The sequence below is a fragment of the Antechinus flavipes genome, chromosome 4 (genome assembly GCF_016432865.1).
Source record: "Antechinus flavipes isolate AdamAnt ecotype Samford, QLD, Australia chromosome 4, AdamAnt_v2, whole genome shotgun sequence".
In the NCBI taxonomy this organism is placed as follows: Eukaryota; Metazoa; Chordata; class Mammalia; order Dasyuromorphia; family Dasyuridae; genus Antechinus; species Antechinus flavipes.
Genome location: NC_067401.1, coordinates 409634847 through 409657336, shown reverse-complemented (window position 1 = coordinate 409657336; position 22490 = coordinate 409634847). Strand labels below are relative to the sequence as shown.

Here is a 22490-nt window from a genome sequence, read left to right as displayed (position 1 = left end):
CAGCTAGTAAGTATTTGAGGCAGGATCTGCACTCAGTTCTTTTGACTCTTAAGTCTAGCACTAGGCACTAAGCTTTTTCAGTGATTTGTTTCAATAGGTCCCTTTGAAGGCTGCTATTTTTGTGCAGGGTTTTTTTTTTTAATCTTCTGATTTGGTGTTAATTTGAGCTTTGTTCCATCTAGTTGATAATATAATTATATACAGTTGATTCTGATATGACTCAAAATCAATTTGTCATTTTCTATTTGTTAAAATTCAGTGATAGTTTATTGCTTGTCATGCCTGTTACCTTTTGCTTTCCTTTTTGAGGAAAATGTTAATGATATATAGCCCTAAGGCTTCCAAATAGACTATAAGCCTTAGGTTTCTTCCATTTCCTAAACCTGAATCATATTTTTCCAACATTCCATCCTTCACTATGCCTAACTAAACAAGTCAAAGTATTTCCAAGTACATGTTGACTGGATTTAGAAGATCTTGTCAAAGTCTTAGTTTTTCTACTTTATTTATTGTACCAGATGTTGGCATCTAAGCTTCATGTATTGTGTGACTTTGGTGCTTATGCTTAAGTGAATTAAAAGACAAGATGACAAAGTGTCACTTGAAATTATATTTCTTGTTGTTTGAATTCATGATGAAAACAACTTTACCAATTCTTTTGTTTGTCTTTTCAAAGTTAACCTGAGGCATTCTTCACTTGACTGTAGTATTTTTTTTTTCTCATTTCATTCATGATGAGAATTTCAGTATTAATTCTTCTAAAGAATATAATTCCTTAGTCATTGGATATAGATTTTGCAGTTAGAGTACAAAGTTCTATTAATGTTTATGATCTAAAAACTTTAGTTCTTAGTACCCTCTGCCCTTTTCTGCTATTCTTATTCCTTGTGATAATGAGAAATATTTAATGCTTTACTGTTATTGTAAGGTTGTATAAATGATATTTTAAAAACTCACTGTTTTCCCAATTTTCACAACTGTGGTGGTTAGTTTGTTATATATGATAGATTAAGTGTCAAACCCAGTATGAGAGAAAAGGTTTCTAAAAATGGATTTCAGTAAGTCAGTTGTCAGACAGTAGACATAGGGAAAGCTTTTACTTACTGGTGATTTGTAAACATAAATTATTAAAGGAAAGCATCTGTTATAGTAAACAGGTATTCAACAATTTTGGTCTACATGAAGACTAGTTTTTTCAATGATGATGAAATTTTCAAAGTTGTTTTCACTGAGTTAACAGATGAGATGTAGATTAGTACTGACAACTAAAATGATGTTGAAGAGACTGTTCATAATGACATGCTTTTAAAATTTTGATGTTTAATAATTATTCCATAAGCAGTTATTAAGCACTTTATGTGCACAGCACAATGCTAGATATTGGTGATGCAAAGAAAAAACAAAAGGATATTCCTATCCTTAATTAAGGAGCGTATATTTTAATGGCTGAAATGACAAATGCCTAGATCGCTAGATACATAGAATAGACTGCAGGTAGCTATACAAGGGAAACTATTAGCTAAGGGTTGGGAATGAGGGTGGAAACCAGAAAAGAACTTCTTTAGGAGGTGGCACTTGGAGTGAATATTAAATTTACTTTGAATATATGTTGATTTTTTTTTTTTTTTTAACTACAGATGGTGTATTTCAAGCCTCCTTGGACACTTGCAGATTTATTACAGTGTTTTAAAAAACACTGGTTAGCTGTTTTTGGTTTAGTTATGGAGAAAGACTTGCTTATGACAATTGAGAGCCTATATGAAAGTCTTTGTAAAGGTAAGGAATCTTTGATTTTTTCTATGCTATACTCTTGTTTTCTTAAAATGTTTGATTTAAATTGAATTTTTTTTCAAAGGTTTTGAAGAGTTAGTAGATGTCTTATCCCTGGTCCTCTTTTTTTCTTGCTTTCATGATTTCATGTCACTTTGATAGACATGGCTTTATATTTAGTATATATTTGGCATATCTACCCCTGACCTTTTTTTTATTTTTCCTTTTAAACATATTTCCATATTCGTTAATGTTCTATAAGAAAAATCGAGTCAGAGAAGAAAAAACCGAGATGAAATTTATTCTTCATAGTTCCCTCTCTGATATGAATGGCATTTTCCATCCCAAGTCTATTGGAATTTCCTTGTATCACTGCATTGTTGAGAAAATCCAAAATCTATCAGAGTTGATCGGCACATGAATCTTCTTGTTTACTGTATACAATGTTCACTTGGTTCTACTCACTTCACTCAGCATCAGTTCATTTAAGTTTTTCTAGGCTTTTCTAAAATCATCCTGCTCATTATTTCTTAGAAAATAACAGTATTTCATTACATTCACATATTGTAACTTATTCAGCCATTACTAACTGATGGGCATCCATTCAGTTTCCAATTCTTTCTAGGCTGCTACAAACATTTTTGCATATGTGGGTTTTTTTCCCTTTTTTGTGATCTTTTTTGGGATACAGATGCAGTAATGAGGTGGCTGAGTCAAAGGTTAAACACAGTTTTATAGCCCTTTGGGCATAGTTCCAAATTGCTGTCCTTAATGGTTGGCTCTGATCTTTCTCTTAAGTATCTCCTGTTGCCTGTGGGGCTAAAACAAAGGTCCCTAGAGGTCCCATTGACACTTTAAAGTTCTAATGTCTAAAACTGAAGGTAGAATCTTTTCATCAAGATCTTCTCTTTGTAATTCAGGCATCATCCATATTTTAGATTTCATGTTAAGTTTTTTTTTTCACTTTTATTTTCTACATCTTTTTACTTATTAAATCTTGTCAACTATACTACTGCTCCAATATCTGTTTACATCTCTCTCCTTTCTATTTTCTCTGTCAACAGTTTTAATATAGGCCCTGATTACCATTCATTTGGACTATCTTATTAGTGTCCTATCTCCCATCTCCAGTTTTTCAGCTCCATTTCATTCTTCATAATTCTGCCAGATTAATCCTTTAATTCTAGCAGATCTGATCACACCACTCTTCTGTTCAAAGTCCTTTAATGGTTGTCAATTTCTTTTTGAATAAAAGTTATGTTTTGCAGCCTCGTAGCCAGGACCTTATACAATATCTAGTCTTATCTTCCCCCATCTAATCAATGCTATATCCAAACTAGATTGTCTGTGTCCACCTATGTACATATTACACTACTTTACTTTTGTGCTTTTACTCATGCTATTCCTTCTGCCTGGATTCTCTTTTCTTTTCACTTAATATGTCCACCCTCCTCCATCTCAGCTTTTTAAAATCCTAATTTTTAAAAGCCAGGTTAAATACTACTTTATCCATGAAATCTTCGTTCATTGTTCCAAAAAGAGGTATAGAATTTCTTTTCTTTTATAATTTTTGAATTGTAGTAAATCTATATGTTTTATTCCCCCCTTTTATACTACGAATATACTCCTCACCTCCACTCCTAGCACCTAACACAAATGCTTTCTTTGCACAATAGCTAATAATTTATTGTATAGACCAATATTTGGGAATGCAAATTTACCCTGTCTAGATTGAATCAACAATTATTAAACACTTGGTATATAGAAGGCAATATGTTAGGTTGTGGGGTTCCAAAATGAAAATAAAACATTATCTTTCTTGAAGGGGCTTATGTTCCATTCAGGGTGGGAGTGGAAAACTTAAATGTACCTGGTCAAATAATAGGTATAAATAGAAAATACAGTCATCCCTTCCATATCTTGGGGATTTGGGGGTATGACACCTCAGTGATCTGGAAAATCCACATCAAAATTTTTGGCCCTCCCTGCATACAAGAGAAGAAGTCTGAAAGTTTTCTTTTATTTTTATTGAGTATTTATAGCATCAAATTGCAAAATTTGGGTTGATATTATGTAATACTCTGCATATATTTTGTGCATTTCTTAATCTCCAGACTTTTTTGTTGTCATCTGCTGGCCTTCTTTTGTCTTCTGCAGTTTTCATAGAACTCCCCCAAAGTCCCAATTAATTTCTTATGCTAGCCCATGATAACAGCCATGATAGGGAAACTTGGGATGTGGAAGGGATAATTGTACTGAAGAGAAAAAGATTAAAAAGATGGTGAGATGTAGAGTTTCACAGAATAGGTGACACTTTGAAAAAAAGATAAAGATTCTGAGAGGTAAAGGTTTTAAAATTGTATATTCTAGGCATTGGGATTGTTGGTTTGTACAGATTTCTCTAGGCAAGGATGTGGAATGTTGAGTTTGGGGAGATAACTAATCATTTATCTGAGTATGTTTTAATCTGAGTATGTCTTAGTAGCTTAACACCCATATGCTTTATGAGTGTTTATAGCATCAAATTGCAAAATTTGGGTTGATATTATGCTTTTTGCATGTTGTAGCTAATTTTGAATGGAATTTTCTTTCCACCATTTCCTTTTTGTTTTTGATAGTCCTGTACCAGAAGTGTGACGACGATTTTTATGCATTTCTTTTGCATGCCAACTACTTTAGTAAAGAGTTTTAATTGCCTCAGTTAGTTTCATTGTTATTTTGCTGTTTTCATTGCTAATTTACTAAAATTTTAGTATGGTATGTTCTATTCTTTCTCTTTCCTGAATTGTTTTCTTAATTTATGGTCTGTAAAAGTTGTATTTATTTCAGGTTTTTACATGTTTATATTTTTCTTTGTTCATTAACATTCATTTTTTGCAAAGGTACTTACTGTATGAAGCTGAATAGTAAGTTCTTACTAAGATGTCACTAAGATGTTACTAAGATTAAGTTCTAATTTCAGTTTTCAACATTCTATTCAGTTATGTGGTTTTGTTTTTTTTTTTCCCCTGCTAGATTTATCTAGCTCTTCCTCAAAAACAGGAACTTTTCCTCCAACAATTCTGTATCTTTTTTGGTCTTATTGGCATTCATTTAGCATTTCTTTTATGGATTTATCCTTCTTGACATTGTGAATTTTCATTACTGCTTTGTCTGAAATAATAATACAGTTCTTGATATTTTTGGAATCATTTTTTGTTTAATGAATTTTGGTTCTCTGTTTTGACTCAGTGGCTTCTTTTTAAAATATATTTATTGCTTGTAGCAAAGTATTTATTTTACTTGTTTCATTTTGTTGAGGAATTTAATCCATTCATACTTGAAATTATAATAGTTAAATTTATGATTTTTCCCCTTGAATTTTATTTTAATCTTCTCTCATGTATGTCAAGACTCCCTGAGATTCTCTTCCTATGCCCCTTTTCTCTTTATTACTCTTAACATAGTACAGGTTATTTGATTTTTGTTTCATTTTTATCGTAAATATAATTTGGATAACAGACATCTCTAGACAGTATGATACTTTACAACTTGAATTATTTTTAGGATACATTATTAATTAACAGTTAAAATGTAAGTATAAAACTTTAAAGGATTTTACAAAATCAAGCATGAAACAATGATTTTATCACCTACTATCCTACAAAGGAAGTAGAAATCAAAGCTTAGAACAATAATTTCTTTTTTTTTTTTTTTAATTTTTATTTAATAATTACTTTATATTGACACTCGTTTCTGTTCCAATTTTTTTTTTCCCTCCCTCCCTCCACCCCCTCCCCTAGATGGCAAGCAGTCCTTTATATGTTGGATATGTTGCAGTATATCCTAGATACAATATATGTTTGCAGAACCGAATAGTTCTCTTGTTGCATAGGGAGAATTGGATTCAGAAGGTATAAATAACCCGGGAAGAAAAACAAAAATGCAGATAGTTCACATTCGTTTCCCAGTGTTCTTTCTTTGGGTGTAGCTGCTTTTGTCCGTCATTTATCAATTGAAACTCAGGTCTCTTTGTCAAAGAAATCCACTTCCATCAAAATATGTCCTCATACAATATCGTTGTCGAAGAGTATAATGATCTCCTGGTTCTGCTCATTTCACTTAGCATCAGTTCATGGAAGTCTCGCCAGTCCTCTCTGTATTCATCCTGCTGGTCATTTCTTACAGAACAATAATATTCCATAACATTCATATACCATAATTTACCCAGCCATTCTCCAATTGATGGGCATCCATTCATTTTCCAGTTTCTAGCCACTACAAACAGGGCTGCTACAAACATTTTGGCACATACAGGTCCCTTTCCCTTCTTTAATATTTCTTTGGGATATAAGCCCAATAGAAACACTGCTGGATCAAAGGGTATGCACAATTTGATAATTTTTTGGGCATAATTCCAGATTGCTCTCCAGAATGGTTGGATTCGTAGAACAATAATTTCAACAACAATAAAAAGATCACTAAAAAAATTGAACTCTAAACTTGCTTACTGAAAAACAAATAACATTCTTAGAGAAATTGAAGGTAGAATGTTCAATCTCAGATGTGATTGCTCTTTCAGTTGTTTTTTGCTTAGCTATTTTTGTTAAAAGGGAGAGTTCATTTTTAGAACAGGAGGTAGTGATGATGGGAAAAGAGTGGAGAGAAAAGTAAAAACATCTAGAAATGATTGTGATGTTAAAAAAAAATATAGCAAAACCCTAAAGGGGTTGTAAAAATCTTGTTTTTTCTTTCTTTCTTTCTTTCTTTTTTTTTTTTTAAATAATTTTTTATTGACAGAACCCATGCCAGGGTAATTTTTTACAACATTATCCCTTGCACTCACTTATGTTCCGATTTTTCCCCTCCCCCAGATGGCAAGCAGTCCTTTATATGTTAAATGGGTTACAGTATATTCTAGATACAATATATGTGTGCAGAACCGAACAGTTCTCTTGTTGCACAGGGAGAATTGGATTCAGAAGATATAAATAACCCGAGAAGAAAAATAGAAATTCAAGCAGTTTATATTCATTTCCCAGTGTTCTTTCTTTGGGTGTAGCTGCTTCTGTCCATCCTTGATCAATTGAAACTGAATTAGCTCTCTTTATCGAAGAGATCCACTTCCATCAGAATACATCCTCAAACAGTATCGTCGTTGAGGTATATAATGATCTCCTGGTTCTGCTCATTTCACTTAGCATCAGTTCATGTAAGTCTTGCCAGTCCTCTCTCTATTCATCCTGCTGGTCATTTCTGTAAGAAATAATATTCCATAACATTCATATACCACAATTTACTCAACCATTCTCCAATTGATGGACATCCATTCATTTTCCAGTTTCTAGCCACTACAAACAGGGCTGCCACAAACATTTTGGCACATACAGGTCCCTTTCCCTTCTTTAGTATCTCTTTGGGGTATAAGCCCAGTAGAAACACTGCTGGATCAAAGGGTATGCACAGTTTGATAACTTTTTGAGCATAGTTCCAAATTGCTCTCCAGAATGGCTGGATGTGTTTACAATTCCATCAACAATGTATCAGTGTCCCTGTTTTCCCACATCCCTTCCAACATTCCGCAATATCTTTCCCTGTCATTCTAGCCAATCTGACAGGTGTTTAGTGGTATCTCAGAGTTGTCTTAATTTGCATTTCTCTGATTAATAATGATTTGGAGCATATTTTCATATGGCTATAAATAGTTTTAAAAATCTTGTTTTTTCAAAAGAGAACTTATCTTTAGCATTTATCTTCTTAAGTTTAAATGTTCATAATTGAATCCTTTGGAGATGAGAAGGAGCCCAGGATAAAGCCTATGTGAAGACACTTTTAAGAAAAGACAATTTTCCCCAGGAGTTTGCCTGAGAAAAAGTGGAAAGAGAGAGAATGATGGCTTGCATAGATAATAGGGTCTTTATCTTAAGAATTTCCCAATTACATAAAAGTATACTTTATTAAAACATAGTTCCAAAATGATTAACTTTGGTAATTCTTTGCTCATTTTTGGAATCAAGTATACATTTAATGAATGCATATCTGTTTTTTTAAAAAACAATATTAATTAGTTTCCTGAGTTTCTCTGTATCATAGATTTATAATGTGTATGATTATTTGTTTTTAAATTTTCTTGACATCAGCAAAGACAGTGGATTTCACAACAACTAAATTCCTGCTTCAGGATTCCAAACATTTGATACATGCTTTTAGTACGAGGTCAAACTATGATGGGGTTCTGCCACAGGCCTTTGCTCAGGTGAATCAATTACTTCAAACACTCTCAGAGGTAAGATGGTTTTGGAATGCTTTCTAAAACAAGTGTCAATAAATTCTTAATGCCTAGCTAAGTACTTTTAGTTGGTAAATAATAAATGAAATATTTGTTGTTATTCTGACTTGTTCTTTAGCCTTAAAGGTACTCATGAAGTATTGGTTGAATTAAAAACTGAATAGGCAAGCTACTCTGGGTTTTAGTTGTATTATATATTTTATCCTTTCAGGAAAGAAGAGTTTTATATTTCTTAAGAATACACTTCAATTCATTTTTGGGGAGAAGACCCCTCTGATTATTTATCATTTTGTTATTTTTCCTATGCAAGAAACTCACTATCAGTTTAATTCTCTAGTTAGAATTTAAATTCTTGCCTTTCTGATTCCAAACCTAAAAAACTGTAAAAAAAAATTTGATGTTTTTAAAATGTGTAGTTCACATGCTAGTAGTTCATGTATCACAAGTGAGACATAGCAAATGCAAATTGATGTAGCCTTTCTTCTATATGATTTTTTTCTTTCATAAGCCTTGACTAGTTTTTTTTTGCTTGATTTTTCATGGCCAGTTAAGTTTTCTAATCATTCATTCATTCATTCATTCATTTATTACTTCCACGCTAAAGAAGGAAGTATTGATGATAAACAATCATAGTTGGTAAAGAAGGAGATTATGGACCAACATATCTTTTTTATATTCTTGGAGGAGATAAAGTATATTCTATAATGATTTAGAAAATGGTGTTTTGTTTTGCTTTGTTTTTAATTTTTAATTGGTCTCTATTTGACATCATATTGCTGGTGTGAAATAAATTTTTGGAAAAAAAGACTTTTTTGTAGCCTTTTGTAATGAAGAGCAGAACCAAGATTAGAAGAAATTATTGTTTGATTTTTGTTTATATATTGTTTTTAGAATACTTCATTCTCATTCATATCATTATTAGGAAAGTTAAGAACAGGGATTCTATCTGTTTCATAAAATAGAATTTGATTAGCTGAAGTAGCCTGTGCGTCTGTGAATTGGAGCTAGTTATTAACATTTTATTTTCATTTTTAGAAACGCATTTTGGCATCTGGCTGCCGTCCAACATTTACTTTTTTGTTTTTGGCACTTTTAATATTCCTCTAGTATAAATAATTTTGTTTGAATGTTAGATTTGACTGACATTCATTTCCAAATATGTAGAACAAAGGTTCAGTCTCTTTTTGATGCAATTTTGTAGAGTTGCTTCATTTGAAAGAAAATGAGAGAAGAAATGATATGACAGTACAATCTATTAAAATCTTTTCAGACAGATAAATAGTTCATTGAATTCAGAAGTCAAGAGAGAGAGATGTTTTTGAAGTTCGGTTACAATAACTGAACAACAATGCGTTTAGCATCTGAGAATGTAAACTCAAAAGCCTACAGACAATTTGGCCATGGATCTAGTCGAACCGTAAGATCTCAAGATCACTTGCATGTGAAATTGGAAGGAGAACAGATAATATTGAAAGTGGATCTTACAGGTTTCTAATGATGATCTGCTCATCTGATTTTAGCCATATTTGAATTCTGTAGCTTCAAAGGAAGTATCAGTGTTATATATAAAGAGGAAGTCAGAAAGAGTAACTGGAATTGACCAAATACCTATAGAGAAAATCAGTGCTGGGAGTGCTGTGTTTTAAAGTCACAGAGATATTTTCAGAATTTCTTGAAGAGGCAATATTTTCCCCACTCCAAGAGAAAAATCACTGACATTTATTTTACTAGAAAAAAAAGAGACTTAAGCATCTGTTACTAACTTATATCTTGACATTCTTATCTCTATAAAATCTTTAAAAAATGATTTTTATATGTGTGTAAGAAAAAAATAATAGACAAACTCAGTGAATTTATATATATGCATATATAGAAATATAAATACACATATATGTATACAGATGCACTTATATACATTATATATTAAGATATATAAATAGATACAAAATACATATTATGTATAGATATATTGACATATTTACATATATAATCCTTTATTCATTCTGAATATGCTCATACACACAATGCTGAAGATGTGATTAAATGTGTATCTCTTAGAATTAAGTAATAGAATAATATTAAACTGAGTGGAATTTGGGAAATTATACAGTGCTTTCAGTGATCCCAAACTGCTTGTTCCTGAAGACTATTTTAACACTAGTATTTTCTATATGACATTGTATGGTTAGAGATCATGTGACATCATGATTTTGAAAGAGTCAAAATTCCGTGTAATTTAAAGACACTGTAAAAACATATAAGTGCATGTAGGCTTGTAGCATATTGAGAGTGTTGATAAACATATGAAAAATAATATAAAGGATATCATTAAGGACTTGTTTTCCTCAAAAAATCTGTTATATAGGATTGCAGATAAAAAATGGAACTTGACTTGTACTGTTATTGTATTTGATACACTAAAAGAATCAGGAAATGTTCTGGTGAGTTGGGTGGAAGATTTTTAGAAAGATGTGATCAACATATCATTATCAGATGAAACAGCATGGAGAGTTTGTAATCTGTATTAGCAGAAAGGAGAGTCTCTATCACATCGAGATCACAGAATCATCTTGGAACAGTTTGGATGAATGAATGGAGCCAGTGACTTCTATGGTTCTGCCATTGCCCTACTTTGTAGCTGTCAGTTTTCCTTTTCTTGAGTATATTGTATCCTCAGCCCTTATCACAGCTTTGTGTATAATAAGCACTTAATAAATGTTTTTTCATGCATTCATTGTTTCTGAAGAAAAAAGTCAAAATATAACTGGTATCATTTAATCTAAGTTTCTGGTTTAGGTGTAGGGCTGGAAAAGAGGCAGGTAGGGTATAATTCTATATTCTATTTATACTCTATCAGCCCTGTGACTGTTGTTTTTTAAAAACTAGGTTTTCCATTTCTGAGCAAGGCAGATCAGAGGAGAGAGTTTTCCCTCTTAGGCAGTTTGTTGGCTCTTAGGGTTCATCTTATTGATGCTGCACTCAGTGAATGTACTAAGCCCACTGCAGCTTGGAACTCATGAGTTCAAGAGATCCAACAGCTTCAGTATCCTTCAGTAACAGGAATTACCAACATGTGCTAGTACTTCTGCCAGGCAGTCAGAGGCATAGTATCAAGGTAAGAAAATGAAATCATCCTTGAGATAAAATTGGTTCACATCCTATTTATAAATTGGGAATGATTTCCTCCCTCAAATGCTATGTCTGTGTACTTTGAAAATAAGTTCTACAAATAGTAGTTTGAGTTTTTTGATTCATTGTTTACTTTAAAAATAAAGAAAAATGGACAATTTAATTTTTTTGTTAGGGAGAAATAGAAAGGTCTAAGTGATGTATGGAGGCAGAAAGGGGTTATTTTCTTAGAGATATGAGTGTTATTTTCTTTTCTTCCTCTGTTTTCTCCTATTCATTTATTTCCTTATTCTTTGTTTCCTTAGTCTGATAGCACTGCATAGTAGTAAACATTTTTTGTTTATATCTTGACAGATATCTTTTTTGTTTATATCTTGATTTTTTTTTTGGTCACTAGATTTAATTCTGCCAGTTCAACTCTTGGATTTAGTTTTTGTCCTGAGATTATGAGAAGTATAATTACTAATCTTTGCTATTTTGTGGTCTTATAAGTTTATAAACTGGAAGCAAAGAAAAACCTACTTTTTTTTTCCCAAGTTAATAGTGAAATCAGTATATTAACTTTAAAAATTGCTTGTCAGTATTGTTGCTTCATTAAACAAATCAGTAATCATTTGTGATTAAATAGGTTATAGTTGGAAAAGGACCACGTTCACTTTAATATTGGCACTTGCCTATGAATATTCTGTGTACAGTAAAAAACATAGCACCTCACAGGAAACTGTAACACGAATGGGCACAAGAAGTTGGCTTTCCATTTTGGACACTTGCTAGTGTCAAAGTTAGCTGCATCTTATGCAATTCTTCTTTCCCCAGGTCAATTCTAAACATAAGCCAAATTCTACAGAGTCAATTGAGTCTTTTTCAAAGAATGCTGCATGTAAAAACCAGGAGGAGAATGCATTGCTCCAACCCAATAATCAGGAGAATACAACAGTGTTGAGAACTGAGGTTCCCCAACCCAACAGACATCAAGAAATCTGGTCTGTCCTAGAGAATGTTTGGACCACGATATATACGAACAGGTACCATATTAGCAGAGATGATTTGTAGTTGTTTTTATGGCTCTGGGCTTTCTCTCTGCTCAATCTTCTCTTTCTTTTTCTCTTTTCTCATCAGATGTTAAGTTCCTATGATGTATAATGCTAGAGGTTAAGAATAAAGGATAAATTTTTAAAGTCTGGCTTGTCTTCTCCAAGAATTTATATTCTTTATGTTGATGATTCTCCAAGAATTTATATTCTTTATGGTGATGTTTGATCTCGTCTCACAACTCCATCTCCCTGTTAGACATATTAAACTTAATGTCTCCTAGATCATTTTAAGCTCGCCCTATTTAAAATGAAGCTCATTGTTTTTCCCCCAAACTCTCCTCTCTTCCTGACTTTTTCATTATTAGAGAGTACCATCTTCCCTCTGACTCCATCTCACAATCTGGGTGCAGTCTTCAGTTTTTCTTTATGCACCATACTCACTTAGTTGCCAAGTCCTGTTTCTATCTTTGCATTATCTCTTTCATATGCTCCTCTTCTTATGACATGGTGGCCATCTGGGGCAGGCCCTCATAAACTCATGTTAAAGACTGCCACAGTGGTGTGGTGGTTGGTGCCCTGTACCCCCTCCAGGCCATCCTCCTCTGTCATATGTATCCAGTGTCCAATTAATCTTCTAAAATGTTAGCTAGTATATCACTTGCTCCCTTTCTTTTTCTTTATTAAAGCTTTTTATTTTCAAAATACAAAGATAGTTTTCAATATTAACTCTTGCAAAACTTGTGCCAAATTTTTTTCCCTACCTTCTCCCCATTCCCTCTCTACATGTGCAGTTCTTCAAGACTTATTTTCACATTTATATGAATTCTACTCCCCCCCTTCCCCCTTCAAGTTAATTCTATTGGTTCTGTTTGTTACCTTTATGATTCTACTTTTTGAGTCTTATACTTGATTCCCTGCCACATATTCTGAGACCCAGTAACACTGGCCTCTGGGCTGCTTTGGACATTCTCTTATCTGTTTCCCATGTCTGTAATACTCTTCCTCCTCATCCCTGCCTCCTAGTTTTCCTGACTTCTTCAAATTTCAGATCAAATCCTACCTTAGGCGAGAAGACTGTACTATTTCCTAGTTCCTTTTCTTTATATTGGTTATCTCCAGTTTCTCTTCTGTCCATCTTGTTCATCCATAGTTGTTTGCATGTTGTCTTTCCCATTAGACTGTGATCTCCATGAGAGTAGGTGCTGACTTTTGCCTTTCTTTGTATTTTCAGGGTTTAGCAAAAGCTTAATAAATCCTGGGTGGCTGAGTCTCATGTGAATAATTCTTTCCCTCTCTCCCTCTCCTCCCCACTCTCTCCCCCTCTTTCTTCCCTCCCCCCCTTTCCTCCTCTCTGTCCCCATCCCTCCCTGCTTCTCTCTTCTCCTTCATCCCTTCTTCTTTACCTCTCCTCCTCTCTTCTCTTCTCTTCTCTTCTCTTCTCTTCTCTTCTCTTCTCTTCTCTTCTCTTCTCTTCTCTTCTCTTCTCTTCTCTTCTCTTCTCTTCTCTTCTTCTCTTCTCTTCTCTCTCTTCTCTCTCTCTTCTCTCTCTCTCTCTCTCTCTCTCTCTCTCTCTCTCTCTCTCACACACACACACACACACACACACACACACACCCACAAGTTCACAGTAGAATAAGTTAAGAGCAGCATTAAATGGTTTGAAACCAGAGGAGAAAGAAATCACTTCCAGTCTGGAACATTCAGGGAAGGCTTAATGGAGGAAACTTGTATTTGGGTGCGTCTACCCTTGAAAAATGGGTAGGATTTCAACAGACAGGGTAGGGGTAAAAATCATGGCAAAGAAAAGAATGGATTTTTGTTCCCTGAAGTAACAAGAGACAACTTTGTTTATTCAAATGCATGGAGAAGGAAGATGGCATGAATTATTGAATTGCAGTTTGGTTTTCCCGGAATATAGAGTGTTTGAAATTGTCAAATATGGTTAGAAAAGCAAATTAAAAGTCTTTGCTGACACAGGTGTTGCAGACTGGGAATGAAATAAATTGGAGGTAGAGGGAAGAGGAGAGAGGTCAGACAACACAACGGCTTCTCAGTGGAGAGGTCAGAAAACAGCAACTGCCTCTCAGTCTCCTTGTATCATCTTCTTAGACGAGGAGATACATTCTGCAGATCTGGATTGGATCTATAGCAGCCACTGTCAGGTGTCTCCCATGACACATTAGGCTATTGTCAGGAATTTGTATTTTCTCTTTGTAATAATAAGGAGCTAATACAGTTATGTCTCTCACACACACACACACACACACACACACACACACACACACACACACATTTATCTATCTCCATATATTTGATGAAAGAGTAAAGTGATCAGACCTGTTAGTTTTGGAAGATTATTTTGGCAACTATATGAAAGGTGCATGGAAAATTGGGGCTGCAAGGGGCAGGAAGATAATTAGAAAACTTGTAATGGACTAAGCAAGAGATGATGAGATCCTATAGTAGAATGGTAGCCATATAATTGGAAAGATGCAAGTGATATTGTAAGATGGAATCTGCATTACTTGGAAATGGATGATGAATAAGAGAGGAGGAAAAATGAGAGATTATCCTGAAATTTTAAATTTAAGTAACTGGCAGGATCATGGCACCAACCATAGAACATAGAACAAATCAGGAGAGATTTAGTGAGGAAAGATGATTTATTTAGTTTTCAATATGTCAAGTCTGAGATAAGCAAATTTGCTCTTGGCTGAAGAGGCCCATTAGGCAATTGACAATGTGAGACAGGAATTCAGGAGAATTGGGACTAAGTCCACTTGTAAAAAATCAGTTGATCAATTACTGTGTTTACCCAAATGTTGGTTTTTAGTAGAGTTTAACTTTTCTTAGTTATTGATTAGTTATATGATAAATATTGAAGCAGTTTCTATCTAGTACTGTTGCTTTCTGATGCATCTTCCTATTCCGAGGAGCTTTTAGCTCAGTCCTACATAATATGTACCTGTATCAGGTGGCAATTTGCTTTTTTAATACTTAGCAAAGAGGACGTTTATAGTCTGAGCAAGGTATTTCAAATCTAACACATAGTTTGTTATCCTAGTTAGATGTATGTTAATTTCAGGATAAGCATAATCATTAGCTTTTCTCTTGCCTTGTTGTTGACCTTAAGCAATAGTTAATACAGTAGATAATAAAGTTGAGGGTTATCCCCCACAAGGTCTTGACAGAATAGAACATCTATTGATCTGAATCTAATAAAGATCAATAAAGGTAGGTGTAAATTCTCCCTTTTGTGTCCAAAAAAGCAACTTGGCAAGTATAGGATTGGAGTTGGGAGAAGGCCTGGGTAGACGGCAATTTGTATGAAAAAAGTCTGAAGATTTTATTGAACTTCAAATTGGATGTGACTCGGATATGTGATGTGGCTGCCAATCTTGGCATTTCATCATCATGGAGAGGTGAGAGTCCTTTTGTACTTTTTCAAGTTTAGACTTCACCTCTTCTGTTTGGTTCTGGACAGCTCAGTTTAAGGACATTAACATACTTCATAGAGTTTAGAATAGGATAATCAAAATGGTAGAGCACCAAGTCCATGACAGAGAGAGATTGAAGAAATTTGGGCTCTGATGTCATGTGGAAGTGAGGTTCTATTTCTCTGGCCCCAGGGGGCAGAACCTGCTGTAAAGAGTTGGAAGTTGCATAGAGGCAAATTTAGGCTTTGTCTTGGGAAGAACTTGCAAACAATAGAGCTTTCCAAAAGTAGAATGGACTTCCTGGTGAAGTGGTAGGTTTCTTTTATTGCAGGGATTTTTGACAATTGTCAATATAATCACTTTTCTTTGTAATACCACATATTTTATACTTTAAAAATCATTTTTCTGATTAGAGGCCCCTACACTTTACCAGAATGCCAAAGAGTCCAGGGCATAACAAAGTTAAGAACTTTTGCTCTATCTGCAGGCAAAGATTAGATGATCTTTTATTGTATGTGGTGCTGGAGGGATTCCTTTTGTATTTGATGTAGAGTAGATGGGGCCTTTGGGATCTCTGAAGTTCATTCTTGCTGAATCTGCTTTAGATTCTCTGTGAAAATTAAACAGAATTTGCATAGTATTATTTTGGATTGGATGACTATTCATCTACTTTCCTGCATGCCCATCAAGCCAAAATTTTATTGTGTTGTCTCTTATTTCCATTTTAGATACTGTGTGAGAAGAATAAATCTTAATTTTTTTTATATATGCAGCAAACATAAAGTGAAATTTTAATAAATATACATACATGTGTAACTTGGATCTTTAATTTTGTTTTTTAGCACGGATGTTTTCCAAAGTTTGGATTCCAACAATACGTCGAGCACACCAAAGATTGCATCATTTGAAGAGGCCTTTGTGTATCTTCAGAAATTGATGGCAGCTGTGAAAGATGTTCTTGCTGGAATTCAGAGGTAATAAATTGATAAATTCCTTTTAATATTGAGCCTGTCATTTGTATAGTTTTCATTACATTTTGGAATTGATATTTATGTAATTAAAAAAATTTTTTGAGGTGTCATTAATGTAGAATAACTCAATGAAAAATAATGAACGAGTAGAGATTCATTTTGTATGTGTCATAGAACATGTATGAACTGACTGATTATATACAAAAATAAAATAAAATAAGCACTGTTCTGGCCTAATCTGGGATGAGGGAAGTAGAGTATGGTAGAAGGTATGTACAACATGGCTATTTACAAGATAGAATGAGGTAGGTGTGAAATATATCTGTGGACATAATGGTATTCAAGTTAAATAGGGCAGAGTGAAATAATTAAATGCATTGACTTATAAATTAGCCTTACAATTTTTTATTTTTTTAAAAAATCTTTGATATGCAATGTCTTTGCTGCAGTCCTTTTTACACTATTTGACATTAGTTTCAGGAGATTTTGACTCGTATTCTTTAATTATTCATCCTGAAATCACATTTTTATCTCAATGGATATTAAATATATCTTTGACAAATATTTTATTTTTCCAAATCTCACACCAATTATAATCCACAAGTTTTCAATAGGATTTAAATCCAATACCTTTGGAAACCTGTAGGCTATAATAGGATTTAAATAAGGCAGAAGCAGCATAGGAAGCCCTCAGGAAGCCCTAAGTTCAAGTCTTGCTCCTGACATTTGTTATTCTGCATGACCCTGTGCAAGTTATTTAATCTTTCAGTGTTTCCAGGAAACTTACCAAGACTAAAAGTTGTAGAGAAGGTGTCAGTCTGCATTGGTAGAAGTATTTCCTTTTCCAGAAATTCCCTATATTAATGAAGTCATAGGTCTGTAATTCATCCTTATTGCCCCTTAAATTGGGTTCAAGCATGTTTGTCTCTCTTTTTTTAATATGTAATATGTAAAATAGAAGGCTAGGTTGCAGTATTCTGTCTCCAGAAACTTATGAATTTCTGTATTCTTAAACATTTACCTTTCTTAGCACATCAATATATTTATTAGAGTTTATTATCCCTAAAGTGAAATAAAACTAATTGGCTAATTCATAATTTTAAAAAAAATTGCCTGAAGCATTTTTTGAGTGGATCTTTTACTGTCTGATCTCACAAATGAAAAAATATTTCATCAGTAAGGGTTTGCCAGCTCTAAATCTATCTCATTTCATTTTGTTGCTCCTAGTTATACTAGAACTAACTTATCATAGTTTATTTTCTAAGAATTTACTTTTAGTATATATCTCTTGAGTCTTGTATTTGAAATTCAGAATATCTATTCAGCTCTGATCCATGGCTTTCAGGATAGTCCAATAATGATACATATCCTAAAAATCCTAAAAAAGTAATCTGACTTTTTGAGTTAAAAATTATTAGACCATATATAAAGCATAGATTCTTATGAATCCAGCAGTAAAAATGATTCAATATGAACTCCAGAAACAAATAACATCTGTATAATTGTCCAATAGTATTTCCTAAACATAGGAATTGGCTTTTACTTAAATCTAGAAAGGTTCACTTATTTGGGAGACATACTTGTTAGCATCTCCACTAAATAAACCAAAATACTTTTGTTACTAGGGTAGGAACACATTATTTAACAAAAACTTTTGGGAAAACTAGCATCAGTCTGGTAGAATTTAAGCTTAGACTAGCACTTCATAGCCTATACTAAGAAGCTGCTACTACTGCTAGCAATAACATTTATATAGTGCTTAATTTGTGTAAAATGCTGTCTAAGCACTTTAGAAAAACTTATTTGGTCTTCATCACAATTCTGGGAGGTATGTACTTTTTACATTTGAGGAAGCTGTGAGACAGCCAGAAGTTAAGTAACTTGAAGTGTTAGCCAGTAAGTATCTGAATCTGCATGTAAATTTAGGAATTTGAACTAAGAAAGATCCTTACTCTATCCTGGGACTACCCACTGTACTCTCTAGCTATTTCAGATTGATATATGCCCCAGGTATAAACAATTACTTCATAAATAAATTAGAAGAGAAAGGAAGACGTTGCTTTTCAGATCTGTGGATGGGGAAAGAGGTCATAAAAAGAGATCTTGATTATATAAAAATAGTTTTTGCATGCCCAATTAAAAGGAAAACCAATTAAAGAGAAAAATCTTTTCTTTGCAGTAAGTTTTTCCAACACAGTTCTCATGTAAAACATAGATAAGAAACTAATTCAGATTTAGAAATCTGAAAGCCATTCTCCAGTTGATTCCTGCCTTTTATTATTGTAAAAGATTATGGTCAATTTTCAAATAAGAAGCCCAAGATACTAGCAGTCATGAAAAAAGTTGCCTAAATCTCTGATAGTCAGGGAAATGCTTAAATTAAAGCAACTTTCAGGTACCCTCTTGTCCATCAGACTGGCTCTGGAGTTTATTGCATGGAGGAATTGCATGGTTGGATTTGCACTTAGTGTTTTGGCATCATGAGTTCAGGATGGACTGGGTAGAGAAAGATTGGACAGGCGAATCCCTCAGCAGGCTACTGCAATTATCAAGCGGTAATATGATAAGGCCTACATTAGCATAGTGGCAGTGTCAAAAGACAGAATAGAGAATAATATGAAAAATGTGGCAAAGGGAAGATCTAGGACTTGGCAACAAATTGAATATGGAGATAGAAAAGAGGCAATGTCAGAGATGTCACCTAGATCGTGAGCTTGGGTGACTGGGATCAATGCAGTGCCTTTGAAAATAATAGGAAAGTTAGGAAAAGAGGCTTTGGAGAAAAAAAATAAATGAGTTTATTTTTGGACATGTTGAATTTAAGATGTCTGTGGAACATTTGGTTCTATTAGCCACTGATAATGTCCATTAACCACAGATTAATAAGAAGTGGTTCCTGATAACATTTCTGGTGTTATGATTTAATTTGGGAGTTATAGAGAGGAATATTAAATGATACATATCCTATTACAAATAAGAATAGAAACTTTCTGAAGACTGTTTTAGGTGATCAGAAGATAGTATACTAGCAGCACTAGAAAATTAGAACTCCATCACATCTTATATCACAACTTGTTCAGCTGTTCCGCAATTAAATGGATATAATGGACATCCCTTCAATTTCCTTTTTTTTTTTTTTTTTTTTTTTTGGCCACCAAAAAAGAGTTGCTTTATTTTTGTTCATGTGAGTCCTTTCTCTTTTTCTTTGATTTCTTTGGGGTACAGACTTAGTAGTTGTATTGCTGTGTGAAATGATATGCATAGTTTCATGGCCCTTCGGACATAGTTGCAAATTGTTCTCCAGAATGGTCAGACCACTTTATAACTCACCAACAATTCATTTGTTTACCTATTTTACATTACCCCTTATAGCATTTGTCATTTCTGATATGTATGAGATGGCAGTTGTTTTAATTTGCATTTTTTCTAATCAGTATTGATTTTAAACTTTCTGGTATGATTGATAATTTTGATTTCTTCTTCTGAAAGGTACCTCTTTATATTCCTTGACAATTTATTAATTTGAAGGTAATTCTTATTTTTATAAATTTGACTCAGGTCCTTGTATATTTGTGAGGTGGCCTTTATCAGAGAAACTCACTGTAAAAATTATTACATTATATTTTCTATGGTGCTTTTTATTAAAATGTAATTTCCTTGATTATTTCTTAATTAGGTCTATTTTTGCTTTTGCTTTGTCTGAGATCATGACTGTTATTCCTGCCTTTATTACTTCAGCTGAAGCATAATTGATTGTTCCATTCTCTTATTTTAATTCTCCATGTGTGGCTTTCTGTTTCAAATGTGTCTCTTATAAATAATATCTTCTTGGATTCTGGTTTCTAATCCTTTTTGCTAACTCTTTTTATAGCCAATTTCATCCCATTCCTATTTACATTTATGATTATTTTTTTAAAACAGCTTTTAATTTTTATTTTATTTTTCCAAATGCATGCAAAGATAGTTTTCAGCATTCATCTTTGTAAAACCTTATATTCCAAATTTTTCTCCCTCTTCTGCCCTCCCCTCCCCCAGACAGCAAACAGTCCAATATAGGTTAATCATGTGTAATTCTTCTAAACATATTTCTTATTTGTCATGCTGTGCAAGAAAAATCAGATCAAAAGGGAACGGGGGAAAAAACAAGCCAACAACAACAAAGAAAAAGGTGAAAATCACAGATATGATTACTAACTATATATTCTCCTCTGTCCTGTTTTCTTCTATTTATCTTTCTCTTTCTTTTTATCCTGATCCTCCTCAAAAGTCTGTTTTGCTTCTGACCATTGTCTCCTGTAATATTTCTTCCCTTTTATCATCCCTTCTGTTCCTCCCTTCATTTTTTATCCTCTTTCTCTCCTATTTGCCAGTGGCATAAGATGAGGTTTTTATGCCTAATTGAGTGTGTTTATGTATTCTCTTTAAACCAGTTCTGATGTGAGGTTGAAACATTGTCTGCCAACTCTTCCCCCCTCCTCCATCCTTAATTCATTTCCCCACTTATAGTAAAGATTCTCCTTCATGTATCTTTTTTTTTTTTTTGGTATGAAATTTTTTCAGTTTTCTTCTGTTTTTGATTTATTATTATTTCAATATAATTGATCCAGGTCCTTTGTCTATGTAGGCTGCTTCTAAGTGCCATAATAATGATAAAATTCTTGGGAATTACATAGTTTAATTTTATTGATTTTTTTTTTTCACTTTTATCTTTCAATACATCTCTTGAGTCTTGTATTTGAAATTCAGAGTATCTATTAAGCTCTGATCCATGGCTTTCAGGATAGTCCAATAATTCTTAAATTATCTTATCCAGATCTATTTCTTTTTCCAGTGAGATAGTTCACATTTTTATATTTTTAAATTTTTTGATTTTTGTTTTGTTGTTTCTTGAAATCCCAAGCAGTCATTGGCTTCTCTTTGTCCAATTCTATTTTTTAAAGGAATTATTTTCTTCATTGCACTTTTATGCCTTTTTCTGTTCATTGGCTAATTCTGCTTTTTAGAGAGTTCTTTTCTTCAGTGAATTTTTCTTCTCTTTCACCAAGCTGTTAGTTCTCTTTTCATGATTTTCTTGCATCACTCTCATTTCTTTCCCCAGTTTTTCCTCTGTCACACTAATCTTGCTCTTTAACTCTTCCAGAAGTTTTTTCTTTGAGATTTTGCTTGTACCTATTTTTACACTAATCTTCTTTTCAGTTTATGTCTCAGACTTCCCTGCCATCAGAGTAGCTTTTTACAATCAGCTTCTTTTTTTGTTGTTAGTTCATCTTTTTTCAACCTACTTCTTGACTTTGAACTTTGTGTTAAATACAAAGTTAGGCTTTGTTCACGTTGGGGTTAGAGGTACTGACTCAGTTTCAGGCTTGTTCATCCTGTTATTTTCAGGTCTAATTCTGGGGGTCTACAAGTTTTGTTGTGCTTCCAAAGTGGTGTGATCCAAGGAGTAGGATTCCTGCTCTCTGATCTTTCCCCAAAAAGGGACCGTTCCTCTGCAGCTTCAAGTGTTAGAACTCTTCTCTGCCTTGGTCCTATGACCAGGGCTCTTGAACCCAAATGCTGCTCTTTATTCTGGAGCTTTGACCTGAAATTGTGTATAGACAGTGTGACAGCATCCTGTGTGCAGTGTTAGCCACAAATTGTTTTACTATCTCTGAGCTGAGAACTTCCGTTTCCGCTGTTGCAACTGCCTCCAAGGCCTACTGCTTTCCAGCCTATTTTTATAGATTGATTTATATGCTATATTGTCTTCTTAGACTCTGCATTCCAAATGATCTAAACTACCTAGGATGGCAGTATAGCCATCCTATAGCCAAACTATACATATCATTTCACATAGCAATAAGAGGGAGAAAACTACCTAGGATGGCTTTAGAGCTAGAAA

At 33.6% G+C, this 22490-nt stretch overlaps 1 protein-coding gene across 3 annotated transcripts in view; it reads left to right on the top strand.

Moving 5' to 3' along the window:
* Window positions 1-22490, top strand: part of SWT1 (SWT1 RNA endoribonuclease homolog) — a 133615-nt gene that overhangs the window by 48379 nt on the left and 62746 nt on the right. For 2 of the 3 annotated variants that reach the window (XM_051998777.1, XM_051998778.1), the window contains exons 13-16: window positions 1638-1776; window positions 7890-8035; window positions 11984-12192; window positions 16481-16612. In XM_051998777.1, coding sequence (XP_051854737.1) covers window positions 1638-1776; window positions 7890-8035; window positions 11984-12192; window positions 16481-16612 — 626 coding nt within the window. The remainder of the gene's footprint in view (window positions 1-1637; window positions 1777-7889; window positions 8036-11983; window positions 12193-16480; window positions 16613-22490) is intronic. The other variant, XR_007953825.1, reaches the window with a different exon arrangement.